The 18,600-nt window shown below is 39.5% G+C and overlaps 1 protein-coding gene across 1 annotated transcript in view; it reads left to right on the top strand.

Moving 5' to 3' along the window:
- The window catches only part of LOC140166262 (uncharacterized), a 146,274-nt gene that overhangs the window by 77,087 nt on the left and 50,587 nt on the right, over positions 1–18,600 (top strand). Inside the window, exons 14-17 of the mRNA XM_072189670.1 lie at positions 13,595–13,693; positions 13,928–14,026; positions 14,400–14,498; positions 14,725–14,823. Coding sequence (XP_072045771.1) covers positions 13,595–13,693; positions 13,928–14,026; positions 14,400–14,498; positions 14,725–14,823 — 396 coding nt within the window. The remainder of the gene's footprint in view (positions 1–13,594; positions 13,694–13,927; positions 14,027–14,399; positions 14,499–14,724; positions 14,824–18,600) is intronic.

Here is an 18,600-nt window from a genome sequence, read left to right as displayed (position 1 = left end):
GTCATTATTGTATGTCTGATGATGAATGTGTACGATGAACAGTGTTACGCACGACGTAGTGTCGAACGCTTTCACATCATCATACACACGCCGCACGTTCGTCATGCGTGGCAAAAAATCCACATCGTGCATCACCGATTTTTTTCATCGGACATCCACCTGCACAGCTTCGTTATACAACATGATCCACTTCGTCAGTCATACACTGTTCGTTATGCGTGGCGAAAAGTCCACATCGTTCATCTTCATCATACATAGCCTACATATTTTGAAAAAAAACATGCAATGCACATCATCGTACACTTCACCATATACAACCGACAAACTACAAAGTACGGCGTGCTATTTCCCTACAAAACTGTTTCAATTAAAATTTTCTTTAAGCTGAAATTTGTGTCATTTACACTCAATTTTGGCCCTTACTTGTAGTTACATTGCATAAAAATTGGCAGATACCTAATTGATGTTTATTGTTTGCCGCTACTTATAATACCATTTTTCAGTAAAATGAAATTAATATAATATTCGCGCTCAATCTGATTTATATTTTATTTTGCTAGTCATTTAATAGTATTTTCACAAAACGGAGTAATCCCAATCGTTAGTCGAGAGGGGTTTAGTCTACTGAATGTCAATTTTGTTTCTTAAAAATGCACGTTAAGAAGGTTTTGTGATCATAAGGAGAGGCTCAATTTTCTGTTGTTTTTGTCATTTCTGTATTTTGTCTTTTACCCCTGCCTCGTAAATTATTGCTTTAACGTGGGTATGCCTGCAGAGATTCTAGATGGAAGTAGCGGCCTAAAACGCACACCATTTGATTTCCACTAAGGGGGGGGGGGGCATGGGAGTTTTTGGAGAAAAAAGAAAACTTCGCCCACTAGTGAGACGAAAAAAGAACTGCGCCTCACTGATGAGTAAAAAGTTCTCCCACCCAACTCTGTATACTAGGCCTGGTATAAATTAAAATTGAAAAAATTTGGCCTGACCCAAACTCACATGCCCCCAGAATCTATGGTGCGTCCTGTATCATGTTTATGCTGAAAACATAATTTATGGTGTCCTTTACTATTATGTAACACTATTAAACATGTTAGGACCATAGACCTTCAAAATGATGTAATCCCACAATGGTCCTATACAGAAACTGGGTAAACTTGACCTGTACGACCTTGTGTATTATTGTGTCTGACTTTCTGGTGCTCAAGAGAACATGCATTAGCATCATCACAAGTTTCATTGCTATAGCTCGATATCTCAAGTGATGATGAGAGGAAAATATCTGGTATCTTCAATTGCCTGATATTTTAGCTTATTAAAATAAAGAAGTTTTCACAAACTGTTACAGTCTGTAATTTTCTAACAAGTTAATACGGGCTGTACAATAATTATGAGCCGGGGTAAGATTTCCAAATAGTGTGCCAAAATTGCATTCGGACCTTCTCGGAGCTTCTCGGCCTGCCAAAAAATCCTCACCCTTTGCACATGCCAGATTTTTGGGAACCCAATGAGCTATTCCAGATATTATCCACACACCCCCCAAAGATGACACTGGGATTTTCCATTCCTTGTTCTCGCAATATTACATGGGAATTCCCATCTGGGAAATCTTTACATTCTACAATTTCTTCCCCCTTTCTTTCATTCCTTCCCGCAGTGGCGTGCGCAAAGGGGGGGGGGGTTGCACAGCCCCTCCCCACTTTTGTTGGACATTCGGGTGAAATCTGTCATTCGGAAGAAAATAAAAAAATCTCTGAGAAAGTATTTATGAATTTACCCCTCAAAATAGGATTCCTTGGCCTTTTAAAATGCTAAAACCCCAGAGCTTCCCCTGGACCCCACCCGTGAGGGGCTTCGCGGCAAGCCGCTAGCAGTGCGGGCTACGTCATAACCCCTAACTAGTCCGACGTGTAGGACCTTTTTTTCTTATTTACCAGACAATGTTCAGCTCAGACTATGACCACTATCTCATATCTATGGCGCAAGAAAGACGAATCGCGAAAGTCCAGTGACCGCGCCGCCCGAAAACGCGCGGTCACTGGACTTTCGCGGTCAATCTTTTGAGCAATCAGAGCCTGAGCAGTGATAGTTGGTAACTGAGAAAAAAACAGGTCCTATTCGTCGGACTACCCCTAACCAGACTCCATTCGGGGGAACTGAACAACCTGGCCAGCCCCGCCACTTTGAATGTGCTGCGCACGCCACTGCCTTCCCGTTCCATTAAATTACTTCCCCCTAAATTACTCCCCCTTCTCGTCCTTAAGTTTCCCTTCCTTCTCTTTTCTTCTTCATTATATTCCAATTTCTTCCCCTTTCTCTCATTCCTTCCCCTTCCATTACACTCACTTAAATTACTTCCCTTCAAATCACTTCCCCTGTTTTTTTCAAAGTTACCAGACTATACTCAGTTGACAGTTCAGACTCGGGGAGGGGGGCACTTAACGCAAATGACCATGCGAGTATGTTCCCCGGAAAGAACCCCTTTTGGATTTCGCAGCTCTGAAAGACACCCTATATTTGACTAAAATAGAGCTCTAAAAGACCCCAAAATTGTTCATTCGTCGAATGTCTGGTTTTCTTTTCAGGCGATTTTCAATAAAAAAAAAAAAGAAAGACCTTGATTTAGACGGTTCGCAGCTTCAAAAGACCCCATTTTACTTGTTCGCAACCCGCTTCGCAGCTCCAAAAGACCCCTTTTACCGGTACGCCGTCAGCTCCCAAAGACCCACCACCTCAAAATTACGGGGAACATACCCACCAACATTTTTGATGTGCCCCCCGTAGCCCCCCCCCCTCCCCGGGTTCAGACTATGATCACTAAGAGTATCTTACATGGCGCAAGAAAGACGAATCGCGAAAGTCTAGTCACTCACTTAAATTACTTCCCCTCAAATCACTTCCCCTGGTTTTTTCCAAGTTACCAGACTATGCCCAATTCAGACTCGGGGGAGGGGGGGGGCACTTAACACAAATGACCATGCGGGTATGTTACCCCGGAAAGAACCACCTTTTTGGATTTCGCAGCTCTGAAAGACCCCCTATATATTTGACTAAAATAGAGCTCTGAAAGACCCTTGATTTTGATCATTTCAGCTCTAAAAGACCCCAAAATTGCTCATTCGTCGTATGTCTGGTTTTTTCAGGCGAATTTCAACAAAAAAGCTAAGAAATACCTTGATTTAGACTAAAGTCCCCATTTTACTTGTTCAGCTCCAAAGGACCCCCTTTTACCGGTACGCCGTCAGTTCCCAAAGACCCACCACCTCAAAATTCCGGGGGAACATACCCACCAAAATTTTTGATGTGCCCCCAGCAGCCCCCCCCCCCTCCCCGGGTTCAGAATATGATCACTATCTCACATGGCGCAAGAAAGACGAATCGCGAAAGTCTAGTGAATTGGGCCCGATCTTGACCCATGTTCCTGTCTGCTTGAAATGTCCATCAACAGAAAAATTCAAAAAAGTCCCCCCCCCCCCCACGTCACATCATCCATTTTGAGGTGGTGGGTCCTTGGGAGCTGACGGCGTACCGAAAAAAAAAAGGGGGGTCTGTCGGAGATGCGAACGGTAAAAATCAAGGGTCTTTCTTGGTTTCTGGAAAAGACCAGAAATGTGAGGCCGAATGGGCAATTTTGGGGGTATTTAAGGCAGCTGTGTACTCACAGACATGCACATGAGGTGGCGGTGATGAAGGGTCGGTATCAGTAGCATAGCATGGGTCATCCGATTTGGGGGTGGGGGCACGGACCATAATTGAGGGACACCGGGTCTGATTGGGGGGGCACAAGCCGTTTTTGGCCATTTTCTTATGGGATTTTCTAAAATTTGTAGTCGATTGGGGGCACGTGCCCCGGGTTTTATGACGCTACGCCACTGGTAGGTACCCCTCCTGCAGTGGCGTAGCCAGCACTTTTTCAGCGGGTGGGCAAAGAGGGAACAGGGGGGGGGGTAAACCAACTTTTTAGGGGAAAAACTTTGACGAAAATAGTCAAAAATGGGCTAAAAATCTTATATCAGGGCGGCCAGCATCCCACTGTTGGGGGAGGAACAAGTGTCAGTGATGGGGGATAAACTTATGGCGGCCAACCGAAGGGAAAACCAGTGTTCGAGGTAACAAACATGTCGAATATTGTGCATATTCTTTCCCTCAAAAATGGAAACTTTTCCTCACGCATGTCAAGACTATACAAATACCCATTCGTGTTGCCCCTGTTTAAATGGGGACACAGACGGCAAAGTCCATAAATGAGGGACAAACCCACGGGGGGGGTTCATGGCGGGCAAATACCCCCAGTCAGAAATTATTCTTGCCCCCTGTTTCCCCCAATAAAAACCCCAAATTAGGAAAATTTCCACCTTTGCCCCCAATGCCCTCCCCGAAAAATTCCTGGCGCCGGCGCCACTGCAGATACCCCGATCTCCTTCGTGCCGCCCTTATTTGATAGAGCGCAGGCAACTGGGGGAGCCCAATGAGGGGCAACTGGCGGCAAAGCCTAAGACCGCGGTGGGGGTGGGGATAACCCAGGATATCCCGATGCCCCTTAATGTTCTTTTTCTATCATGTCCTTTGATAGTTGTCGGGGCAGTTTGCACCCCCTGGATCCGCCACTGACTCTATAGAATCATGGTGAATCGAAGAACCAAAAGCATGCAAAGAGGTACGTCTTCGTTGGGCCCATACAACACAATATAGCTTTTTAATTATTGTACATACATTTCGTATAGGCCTACGTGCATACTAATAGTGTTTATCCTTTTTATTTCATAGGCCTACTTGCACAACTTTAAATTTCCATACGTAGGAGTCATCCCTGCATATAGTTACGTATATCACTAACATTCCGTCGTAATAGTTCTTCCATATCTGAACATTCCAAATACACATGATATTGATAATAGAGAACAATTATTAAATTCGGTGCTAAACGACTGGTAATAAAGACTAAGTACTACTCAAATACTGAAATGCAGTAATTGTAAGTGTGCAGTAAAGTTGTAAGATGTTTAAAATGGTTCACTTCGCATGATCGCATCTTCCTGCTTGCCGTTAACATGTAATGGTTAACAAATGCTAATTTGTTTTATTCGTGGGTGGGGTGGGGTGGGGTGGGGAGGAGCCTGGACAAATAAAAAAAATTGATGGGTATGTTCCCTCGGAATTTTGAGGTGTGGTCTTCGGGAGCTGGTGGCGTACCGGTAAAAGGGTGTCTTTTGGAGCTGCGAACAAGTAAAATGGGGACCTTTGAGCTGCAAACAGTCAAAATCAAGGGTCTTTCTTGGCTTTCTGGTTGAAAATCGCTTGAAAAAAAAAAAAAAAACCCAGAAAATGAGGAATGAGCAATTTTGGGGTCAATTTTGGAGCTGAAATTATCAAAATCATGGGTCTTTTGGAGCTCTATTTTGGTCAAATATAGGGGGTCTTTCGGAGCTGCGAAATTAAGAAAAAGGGGATGGTCTTTCCGGGGGAACGAGATGATAATAATTTATCTCACCATGTCAACTTCCTGGCCTTTTCAAGTCGGCAAGGAGGCAGCGACGGTTGCTATCCATAAGGACCGCTATCTCCAAGGTTCGCTATCTCTAAGGTTCGCTATCACTATAATACAAAAAGGTCCGTTATACCTAAGGTTCGATATCACTAATTCGGAATAAGGTTCGCTATATATTTCTAAGGTTCGATATCACTAATAAGGTTCGCTATCTCTTATTTTAAATGAGTCCCGCGCGCTATCTCTAATTTAAACAAGGTTCGCTATCGCTAAGATTCGCCATCACTAATTTTAAGTAAGGGGAGGGTTAAACATAAGATCTTTCATGCATTTTTCCTTTTTGGTAAGTTTATGTAGGAGGAAAAATTTGATGTGGACGAGACAACATGGGGCGAGTTTTGACTTTAACAAAGGGAGGGAGACTTTAAACATAAGATCTCTGAAGCACTTTCCATTTTTGATAAGTTTATGTAGCCTGGACAAATTTGATGTGGACGAGACAACATGGGGCGAGTTTTGACTTGAACAGAGGGAGGGAAGACTTTAAACATAAGATCTTTGAAGCATTTTTTTATTTTGACCAGTTTATGTAGAAGGACAAATTTGATGTGGATGAGACAACATGGGGCGAGTTTTGACTTGAATGGGGGGGGGGGGGGCAATTTTTGGCACACCATTTTGAAATTTTAACGGGGAAGGGCTAATAATTATTGCACAGTCCCTTACTAAAGTTAAGAAATAATTAGGCTATAGAATAAAATAAAGAAATCATGCTTGATAAAAAAGAAAATAGGCGATCGATTAAAATAGCAGGGAGTCAAACAACCACCTCACAACATACGGGGTGGTGTTGAATTCCCAAAATGAAAAAAAAAATGTGCCGCCACAACCCCCACCCCAATTAACCATGGGGTGGGGCACACTCCGGCATATATGATTATTGCACCACCCCTAAGCACACTTCTCATGTCAAACAGGGTGGCCATAATCAACTAAAACATTTTCATAACGCACACGATTAATGCTTTTGGCTTTCTTTTCATCATTCAGCGTCTTCATCATCATACATACAATTTTTCATGTCTCACATCATTCTTCAACATATGGCTTTCTGATGTACGACGTGGAGTGAAGTATCGTCATACGAACATCGTTTTCTCATCATGCGTTGATTTTTTCCACGTCGTACGTACACTCTTCATCATCATGCGGAGAAGTTTCACATCGCACGACACTAATTTCCACGTCGTGCGTCACTTTCACTCTTCGTTATACGTCGCCACAATCCACATCGTACGTCGACGCACAACGTGACCATTCATCATTCTTCATGAAATCAAAGGTGTTTCATCATACAACGTTTTACGGAAAGCAATTTCGGATATGACGTCCGTGGATTCTTCATTATACAACATTTTATTTTCATCATTCAACGTCTTCATCATCATACATACAATTTTTCACTGTTCCACATCATCCTTCAACATATCCGATATGGCTTTCCGTAGGCTTTCCGTACTATTGTAGTAAGTGTTACCAACAAACCACTTCAGCAAACAAAAGGGAGAAATTTGTTGCAGTGGCTTTTACATGCCCTTCTTTTGATCACCCATTGATACACTTCCCCTAGTTTAAACAACAAGACGCTGTTGGTACAGAAACCAATCTGACGTTCGCGTTGAAGTGGATTTGAGCAAGAAATCGAATCGATATTTTTGAAGTTGCCGTTAAAGTTCCAGTAACTTCATTCTGCAAAGTCTCTATTTCTATTCTGAACACGGACTCATGGAATATAAAATAACCTGGGCCATGTGGATAGTAGACAGAGCGATCAGGTAGGGATCGTAGATTGTCTTGATTGTATGGCAGCGATCGTATTGGCACGATGGTTGGACTCTGCCGTCTCGCACAGGTGTTGGCCCTGATCATTTGTTCGTATATCCGCCATTTTGGATTTTTGCCATTTTGTGCATTTTGAAACCAAAGACCAATTTTTTCTTCATTTTTAAAGTCCCCAATTAATCTGTATGCAATTACCTATCATGTGAGACATGTTAATGGCTTGGCTTCGATTTAGTTTTCTTCTTCTGACAATTTTCACTTTACGGCCGCCATCTTGGATTTTGAGCTGAATTTTCATAAATTTTCAAGTTTTACCTGGATTTTTAAGCCGAAGACCAATTTTTTCTTCAAATTTTGAAGTCGCCAAGTAATCCTTGTACAATTATCGTTCATATAGTACATGCAAATTGGTAGGCTTCGACTTAGTTATCTTTTTTTGAACTTTTTTGAACAAGTGATCGAGCGGTCTATGTACATCAACCCCTGTGCTCGTCAGTTCACTGGCAATGCTGGCATGCATGGCCATGGTCATCGGCCCTCGGTCATGTCAGTGACTGTAGGAACCACAGAAGATGAGAAGCTCATCTTCTCTGTAGGAAACCATGGATTCGATTCGTATCATGTACATGGTCACTGTGATCAATTTCATGTGATGGTACGAGCATCTCAATTGTACGAACAACCTCTTGCATGTTTTTACTATTTGTTAATTTGATACAGCATGCAGTATTTAAACTCATAATTGTATCACATTATGATTATCGACATGCTGCAAAATCTGCAACTTCATCTACAATACTACAAGCAATGCTACATCATACATGCATCAATTCATAGGACATGGTTTAAAATTTAAAAAGGTGAAATGACTTACTGTACCTTGACATCCTCGAGAATTATTAGGTGAAACTTAGGCTTTCAGTCGTGCAGATACACCAAGATCATGCCTGGCTGACACTACATGTCTCAACAGCACTGGCATAGCTGTCATCATCATCATCTGTGTAAAATATGATTCATCTTCACTACTGCTACTGCTACTGCTGTCACTGTCTAAATAAAACCTTCTTCTTCGGGCATAGCCGAGTCAAATTTTACCTCATTAGCATACATTTTTTCTTCCAGTCGTTGTTCAGATGCTTTCCATCTTTCTCGACAAATTTTGGCCAGGACGTGCCTGCTCCAACAAATCTTTTATAGCAGTCATCGTGAAAGTAGTATTGTTTGCTGCTACATCTCCCTTTGCCTGTCCCCAGATGAGTTCTATGGGATTTAATTCGCAATGTTAGGGAGGTAAACGTAATATGTAGTGTCCATGCGATCGTGCCATTTCGTCAATTATCATTTTTTGCATCTGGGCTTGTTCTGTTGAATTATTGAATAGAGTGGTTTAATCGTGGTCCTATCCTAGCAGCTCCTAGCCGATACTAAGTTCTGATAACTATTCCTGCATTACAGCTTTTCGAGAAGTCATCTCTGGTGTCCTCTCAGCCTGTACGGAATGGTAAGATGCGTTGTCCATTACGATACATGCATGTGCGGGAATATTTGGCAGTAATTGAGTCTCAAACCATTCAAGAAAAACCTTTCCGTTCATCTCGTCATGGTAATCTGTTGAATTTGTTTTCGATTGAAATGATAAAAGTGCATCAGGCAGAAAACCAGCCTTGGAGCCGGCATGTAAAATTACAAGACGGCTGCCTTTCCCGGTTGGCACAAGAAAACCACCAGCTCCTGCTATAACCCAGCATTTTGTCTTTGTGTGATTAGTGTTTAGAATGGTTTCATCAAGGTAGACTATTGGGCAAGTATTCGGGTCACGAATGTTTGATTTTGGTCAGATAATCATGGCGCTTTGCCACGATATCTGGTCTCTCCTTCACAAGCCTATCTGGTCTCTTACTATATTTGTAACCCATATCCTTAAGTATCTTCCTTATAGTCGATTGGCTTTCTGTAAATGCTAGTCTTGCTTTTGCTGCCTCGACCTCATGTATTGTTTTCATTGTTGGCCATTTTTGTTGTTCATACATATTTGTTATTAAGCGTCTTAACGCAGACCTGTCGAAGTCATCAAAGTTGTCGATAACTCGCTTCCTTTTTGGTCCTCGCTTTGAATTATCTTGTGGTCCATATTTCCGAATTTTGTGTAGAGTTGACCGTGATTTGATTCCTGTTGCCATAAGGGTGTTTTGTATTGCAGTAGCATCTTTTTGTAGTCTAAAACTCTGCTGTTTCAGTTTCTTTGCGTTGAAAATATTGCCAAACATTATAAATTATTTCTTGTGCCTGTTTGCGCAATGATACACCTGTGGCAATTATTGGTGGCATTATGATTAATTATCCTCAAATAATTTAAGAAATTGATTAAAGACATTAGCCCCAAACCAAATCTCTGAGAGTAACCAATGTCAACATCATTTTTGGGGCATCATCATAGTAACCATAATTTATTTGTTTTATTATTGTTATAAAATGTCCTGGTCAAAAGAAGAAAACACACAAGACAACAATATAAAACATGTGTTACGTACATATTATTAAATTGAACTATTAGATACAATAAACAATGTTTTGCTCATTTTATTTCCGGGTTTTCGTCATTGATTTGTGGAAGCTTCACCCCAGACCATTTACAATTTTTGCCGATGTCCGTGTTAGTAAGCCATCATAGAAAAGTGTATTGCCAGTCGGAGCGTTGGAAATATGAGCACTCGAAGTCGGGTCATTGTACATGCACCCGATCGAGATCGTAGTTGTGCATGCACGACAGAAAGAAAAAAAGCTCACATGGACGCGTAGAGTAGCGTTGTACGCTCGTGTAGTTAGCATGATTAGTCGCGGAGTAACAAGCGTAGTTGAATGTCCACGATGTACACGCATTTTGATAATTTTTCTAGTATAGCATGGACCACAAAGATTACATACAGGGTGTCCCAGAAAAAATACCGGGTGAATGAATTGGTCTATTGCCGTTTGGTCTAATACCATTTGGTCTAATTCCCGTTTCGTCTATATTCAATTTGTCAATTACCAGATAGGCTAATTGCCATTTAGTCTAATAGTCATATAGTCGAATATCCAATTAGTCTAATATTGTTTGGTCTAATATCCAGTATGTCTACTAACCATATAGTCTAATAACCATTTGGTCTAATATTTTTTCAATGACTATTTAGTCTAATAACCGTTTGGTCTAATAACCATTAGGTCCAATACTCCCATGGTCTAATAACCAGTTAGTCTAATACCATTTCGTCTATTTACCAATTCGTCTAAAAAAATTGCCATTTCGTCTACTACTGAATACGGGCTGAAAATTCATGTATTAAATGAGGCGAGTATGTGTAATGAGATGAGCACATGTAAACAAACATACTACGTATCAAATCTTATGCATTCTTAGTAGAATTATTATTGTTTATTGATATATCCAAAAAATACAAACTAATACATGTAGCCTGCAGGTATTGTATAATATGCCTGACTATTTGTCCTTCTTTCCTCGGTCTTTTAAAGGTTAATATGATAATAGGCTCATCACACATCACCTAGTGTGCCACGGATGCAGGGCATTTGCCGGTATTGCCATTCCAACATTAAAACAAGTTTTCATGTTTTTGTACCGGCCAGCCAGAGCTGGCCGGTACTTATTAATTGGCTCAAGTTTGTTGTTGTTTCTAACTTTCGATTAGATAGTGTATGAACAAAACAGAAAATATTGTCAAAAAATTATCAAGTTGTCAAGGCAAGTAGAAATTCCAAAATTGGTGTGTGAAGAAAACAGAAGTTTTGTGTTGATTTTGCATTACTAAGGTACCCGACTTATTTTTTCAAGTTTTGTGAGATATTCGCAGTGTATTCAGTAGGTAATCAAATATTGAACAAATGCCATACACATTTCCTTTATTATCCATTTGGATGTAAGTCGAGAAATAAATATAAAAATCCAAAAATCTACAAATCAGCGTGTAGCCCATCGCATGCTACATCTTATACGCTAATTTTACTGGAATCTGTTGACTGATTGCGAAGAAATGAGCGATTACGTAACACAATGAGCACTAGTTCTTTTCTTTTGTTCTTTTTAACCAATCTGTTTCTTATACGAGTGAATATTCATACGTAGTGGTAGATAAATTAAAGAAGTTAACTTCAACACTCCACTATTTTTCGCTCACCTGGAACATTTTTACTAGTTTGACTAGCGTCTTCAGCAGATGGTGATGCTGTGATGATATTTTGTCTACGATTGTGATAACAGGAGGGGGGCGGCACTACGTCGTAACATCCTATGACGTCATTCTGTCAATCATATGACGTCATCAGTAAAGGTTATCCAGATCGTAGAAAAGATATCATCACAGCATCACCATCTGAAGACGCTAATCGAACTAGTGAAAACGTTCCAGATGAGCGAAAAATAGTGTAGTGTTGAAGTTAAACTCTTTAATCAATCTGTTTCTTGTAAAATATTTAATTAGGTTTTGCTCAAATTTGAAAATCTGCACGATATAATTTGAAAATGAAAGCTTGCATTTGCTCGGTACTTATAAATATGTGGTTTTTTTTAATGTTGATATAAATGTTGCATACAGAATTATTGCATAAAGAATTCCAGCTGGCTTAGAAAATTTGTTTTTGAAATATTTTCAAGAAATTGTTTAAATTTTTAAAACTTCAAACGTAAAGCTATAAGCACTTAATCATTGTCATTCCTGGCTCAAATGTTCGTTGAAAAGTTCAAGATATAAATTTTCATAACCTAAAGACTTCAAGTTGGAAGCTTCCAATTGCAGAAATTAAAGTTTTCATGGACAAACTGTTATTCATCTCCAGTGAAAGCATGAATAACATAATACCGTATAATACCGTCGAATTATAATGAGATACACACATTTTGGGAAGGGGTTAGCGAATATGAAAAATCGCATGTTGGTCAAATGTGGCTAGACGCGGCGAATGAGCCGTAAACTCGGCAAACTTCATTTCGAGCTACAGGTGAAAATATATGCAAATATCGTATTTTGGCGAAGTTGATATTTGTGCAGATTTGAAATGTTTAAGCTTTCTTCTAAACACATACAAAGTTTTATTTTAAAGAAATAAGTGGAAATATGAAATAATCTACATTTTCTGAGGCCCATCTGATGAATGGCCATTTTGATTCTCTAACTTTGAACGGGGTTTTCTCGTTTTCACGTTTTGATTCATGACAACCTATAACAAGCCATAACTTCGCTTCTGATCGTCATATGAAGTCCATTGATGTGTCATTTTAATCCCTGAAACATGCTCTTTGCAAATATGTAAAAAAGTCAAAATGACCAGAGGGGGACTTTACGGCTTATTCGAGGTGTCCAGGCACAAATTTGGAATGAACTGCATTGATGCGCGCATTATGTAATCGTTAGTTCCTTTGCAACATGTCAATCGAATCATATAAAATTTTGTATGTGACGCACAATAAAAAAAGTCTATGCGCTAAATTTTAAATTGTTTGATTTTGATGTCTATTTCTCCTCTTACGTTCAGTTTTATTCACTCGGTAATTTTTTGCTGGGACTTCCTGTATATTATCCTGGATTGAAGATCTACCTCATAGTAGATCAACTGTATTAAAAGATGTAGCTAATAAATTGCCTAATTAAATGCTAATTAAGACAGTTTTCCCTGTGTGTTACTGTCCAAAGTGTGCGCGTAATGCTCTGACATTTCTAAATGTCCTATCTCTTGCGTCACCCTGCGTTTTCAAAATTTGATAAGGAATTCAATTACGCTATTAATTTCACTGCCAGAAATAAAGGAAAAAAGTTTTGATTGATAATGTCATAGAAATTGTAAAATTATTTTACAATTTTTGACCATCCTGTATGTTTAACGCAAGGGATACCGTCCTCTTTCTTCCTAAGTTGCAATGTCTTTTTGAATTCATATTTATTTTGAGCTACATAGCTTTCAGAAAAGGAAAATATGGGTTCACCATGACAAGAAAGATGCTAATTTTGTTGTTGTTGCACCCTGTATATTTCTTACCCACCCTGTATTATGATGTTATACTTTGTTGATTTGGCAACCTTGTAATATAAGCTTTCCAGAAATATATACTTATAATATTCTGAAATGTATCCATTAAAAGTTGTGTTGAAGTGAATCGAAATTGGTGACATTTTTCTCATTTTACATTATTTTGAACAAAAGATGACCAATTCATGACATGCGACCAAATATGAATAAATAAAACCACGTTTCAATCTATCTCTACAGGATGGAAGGACTGCTCTGATTCTGGCATCCCAGAATGACCATACAGAGATAGTCACGTGTCTTATTGAGGCAAAGGCGTCATTGGATATCCAAACTCCGGTACATTTTAACTTCATCTATCTGGATTTAATCAAACATTTAAAGCTTTTAGTTTATATATTTTAACAGTGCCAAAATTATTTGGCTTTTAATAATATTAAGGGGTCATTCTCAAACATTTTGAACCGAAAAGGAAAATGTTAACTAGAAAGAAATTTTTGCTTTCTTTTGTGGAAGCTCCTATTGTCTGCGGCAAATATTAGATGGTAACCACGTTTCAATTTGTCTCTACAGAATGGATCAACGGCTCTGATCCTGGCTTCCGAGGATGGCCATACAGATATCGTCACGTGTCTTATTGAGGCAAAGGCGTCATTGGATATTCAGTCTCAGGTGAAATTTAACTACATCTATCTGGATATGCAAACATATAATGCTTTTAGTTTATCTATCTACACCAGTGTAAAAATTATTTGGCTTTTGAACATATAGGGGTCATTCTGAAACATTTTGAAGCAATTAGAGAAATGTTAACTAGAAAGGCAAATATTTTGCTTTATTTTGTGGAAGCTCCCATTGTTTCATGTAAATATCAGTGCAAAAATTCTATGGCTTTTAATAATATATATAAGGGCCATTCAGAAACATTTTGGATCAATTAGGATAATGTTAACTAGACAGATATATATTAGGTTCATTTTGTGGAAAATCGCAATTGTTTGCGATATATATTCGATGATAAACATGTTTCAATTTGTCTCTACAGCACGGGTGGACTGCTCTGATGCTGGCATCCCAGAATGGCTATACGGAGATCGTCACACGTCTTATTGAGGCAAAGGCGTCATTGGATATCCAGACTCAGGTGAACTTTACTTCATCTATCTAGATAAGCAAACATTTTCATACTTTTAGTTTATCTATCTACCAGTGCAAAACTTCGGTGGCTTCTGTTAATATATAGGATTATTCTGATAATTTTTGAACCAATAAGATTAACTAGAAATAAATATATTTCGCTTTCTTTTGTGGACGCTTCTATTGTCTGTGATAATATTAGATGGTAATCACGTTTAAATTTGTCTCTACAGCATGGGTGGACTGCTCTGATACGGGCATCCCTGTATGGCCATACAGAGATTGCCACATATCTTATTGAGGCAAAGGCGTCATTGGATATCCAGACTCAGGTGAACTTCATCTATTTAGACATTTACGCTTTTAGTTTGTCTATCTACCAGTGCAAATATTACATGGCTTTTAATAATAACTGTATATAGGGTAAATATGCCTATTTCGGTCACTCGCCTATTCTCGTGTATTGGACAACCGATGACGATCGTTGCTTTTATTTTAGCCGTGTCTTCCGAATTTTGCAACTATAAATCATTTTGCCGCACCGTTGCTGCAGGTTTTGGTGACTTTTCAATGTCACGGCAGTACAGTGCACATCCATGAATATATTTTTAGATTGCACGGTGACTTAAAATATCGGCATTAAAAAATAATGACGTCATTTAAGAGGTAATTAAAATGGTGATAAATATAATCGGCGAAACGAAATTGTACATACATTTTAAAGCTGTAATTCTAACAAGTTGATCTTCTGCATCGTAGATAACACCATAGACTTCTCCGTAGTCCACTTGCCAATTGTGCACTACTCTGGCTATTACATTTAAGCTTAAAACTCTGATTTAATTAATGAGTGCACAATTGATAGATTTTCACAACTGATCTTTTCAGTCACCGTACGCCCGCTGTTTGTTAGCTTCCCAAGTGGACTACTGACTTTGCCTTGAGAGTTAGGCCAATTTCTGGCCTAACTAAAATTGGTGATGATGTAATGCATCTTTAAAAATGAATCTGGCTTGTGATTGGTCGCCCAGATCTCGTTATTGTTTAAATCCTCCCGACGCGTACTGGTACCATTATAACTATACATGGTACACAACTATCTAGGGAATGCGGCGCTTTTGTGCTGGTGGATGAACGTATGCATCTAGCGCGTATTGTACCACCATGCTCAGTCTTGTGGTTAGATTTTATTGATAAACGAGTATGATTGACAGTGTGTGAGTCCGGGGTAAAGTTCTGCTTAAAAGTGAAAGTCCATAGTCGGTTTTTCGGATAATAAACTGGCAGATTCTAAAATTAGAATTGTTCAGTATTGAAGTGTCATTATAATTATGCCATTATGATATGTTGCATTCAATAATATAAGCCTACGTAGGGCCTATACTTTACTTTTACTGTCACAAATATAATTATATAGCCTAAACTTTTTCATAACCATTTTATAGGCCTACTAGTATTTTGATGTACTAAATATCAGTATAATTTCGAGTTCAACTGAATGCGTTCATCATGATTAATAACATTTTTATTTATCAAAAATCGACTATGGCATAGTCTAATAACACCATAGCAAATGATTGATGTTGATCTTATGTAAATTCCCATAAAAACAGGGTCGTCCGAAAATAGGTATACACATTCTGTTGTCTTTTCCATTTTCGGTCAGTGTTCCCTAGTATGAGCTATGTTGACATCGTTGTTGCCATGTGTCCTGCAAATAATCATGTACGGACGGAAGATAAAGGGGCTGCAAAAAGATTAACAAAAGAAAAAAGGGCGATACTTATGGGGCGGCAAGAATAATTATGAAAAAAAGGGCGAAAAATTATTGAAAATTAATGAAAGTATACCTTTGTGACTGTCAACAGGGCGACAGCTCTAAACTGTGTGGGTATTTGGGGGGTAACACCTGTAAATGTTACTTGAAAAAAATTGTTGAAATTTTTTTAGCTCTAACCCCCCTCCACATTTTAGGTGAGATGGAGCCGACGGGGACCCAACTTTGGCAGCAATTGAGGTGTAGGAATGCGTGAAATTGGATTCGTCAATATAACCCCTTCTTCCCTAAGTTTCTCTTTCTCCCCCTCCTCGTCTCCCCTACATTCGATATCTCCTCTATCTCGAGCTTTCCTACCCCTTGCCTTTTCATTTCCATTGCTCTCTCCCATCCGTTTCTCTTACTCCCTGCCCTTACCTGCCCCCACACACCCCTCCCCAACACACACTCACTCTCTTATATAAGCCTAATAATTATTATTAAATGTATTCATCATTCCTTTATTTTCCCTTCTCTGTACTTATTCTTTCCTAGGCCTACACTTAATCACTCCCTTGCTCTCATTGTCCCCTCTCACCCTCCCTCTATCATTCCCATCATTTTCCTTATATTTCTATTTATCTACTTGTCTTTATTATATCTTTATTTCTCCCTTCCTCCAGCCCTCTCTCATTCTCCATATCCCCTCCTCCCCTCCTCCTCCCTCCTCCGCTCCCAAGACTTCTCACAGAGGTGAATCTGGCCCTCCCCAACCCCCTCCCCTCTTTGGGTACGCCACTATTTCTATAAAATCTCCTTCTTAAAATAAAATTAAATGGAAATTTCTTAAAAACAACCTTTATAGGCCTATACTTATACTTACATGTATACGTATAACGATTACCATTATAGTGTGATATAGATATCTACCAAAAACGTTTTAAAACGTAAAAGCGGCCAAAGTTTAAAAATCTTTCCTGTGTGGCTTTTCACCCTTTTTAAACTTGGTCCCATTTAGTAAAGTAGTAATAACATGAAGAATGAGTCCTAATTTTTACATGCAACAATGTGCTCTTATATAGGTTTAAGACTGTTCGAAAGCGGTGCAATATGACTTAGGCTACCGTATGTATTATCAAAAACATTTCAAGGTTTATCTTTTATTATATTGCGTGATCATAAAGAGTAGTAGAGTATTATATATGCTTAGCAAATTGACTGTGTGTCAACCTGCTACATATAGGCCCTACATCTGTACATAAGGCGCAGAATCGCACATGACGATGAAGAATTTAACAAAGTGAGTATTTGCTACGCCTGGGTAACAATTAAAAACATGTATAAAAACAACATACAAATGTTTTTTTAAATTTATAACATTCGGCCGAAGCCAGGCTAATCCCAATAGTGCTCAGAGGCTACTAAATTTAAGGGACGCCATCCGGATATGACGGGACAGGGATATGGGAAGAGGTCCGATTTTAGATGCAGGAGGAAAACCGGAGCACCCGGAGAAAAACCTGCGAGGACGAGCATGGATCGGCAACCAAACTCACATGTGGCGCCGCGGGGAATTGAACCCGGGCCACAGTGGTGAGAAGCGAGTGAGAAGACCACTACACTAACCCGCCCTCCCTAAATGCATACAATAGCATAACATTCAAAGGCAAAAATCACAGATTATTAAGACGCTGAACAACTTGAGGAATGGTAGATTGCATGTACCGGGTTCGCTTACAGCGAGGAGGATCAATCTGCTGGGCATTCCTACCGTGCCGATCTCCTTTGGATTTAGGCAGCATTTGAGAATGTTTAGCAGACGCTTGCAAACCTTGGCCAAATCGCACCAACAGCTGATCTCTCCTCTCACATAAGGAAACCAAACCTAGTTTCTCCAAAGCAGCCCGATAAGATGTGTAGCTCTGGCCCAGGATTATACGACACGCCCGCTTCTGGACGAGCTCCATCTGCTCAGACTGTGCTCTGGAGATACTAGTATGCCATAACGGGCTGGCATATTCCATGATAGGCCGAATATACATTTGATAAATGGAAGATAAATCATCCCACGAAGCATTGAAGCGTCTCAAAACATAAAGCATATACATTCGTCTAGAGGCGCGAGATATCATTGAATTGACTTGAGTAGTCCAACTAAGATCACTTTCTAAGGTGATACCAAGAAGTTTCATATTCTGAGTGACATCTAAAACAGATCCATTGAGAGTCAAAGGATTGAAGGAATGCTCCCTTTTCAAAAAACTGATGTGCATAATATGACATTTGGAAGGTTTTGGTAGCATGTCATTTTTGTTGCACCACTCACCGAAACCATCAAGATCTTTTTGCAGTT

Source organism: Amphiura filiformis, chromosome 12 (genome assembly GCF_039555335.1).
Source record: "Amphiura filiformis chromosome 12, Afil_fr2py, whole genome shotgun sequence".
NCBI classification, from domain to species: Eukaryota; Metazoa; Echinodermata; class Ophiuroidea; order Amphilepidida; family Amphiuridae; genus Amphiura; species Amphiura filiformis.
The sequence above is the reverse complement of the archived record's forward strand: the minus strand, read 5'-3'. Positions and strand labels throughout refer to the sequence as shown.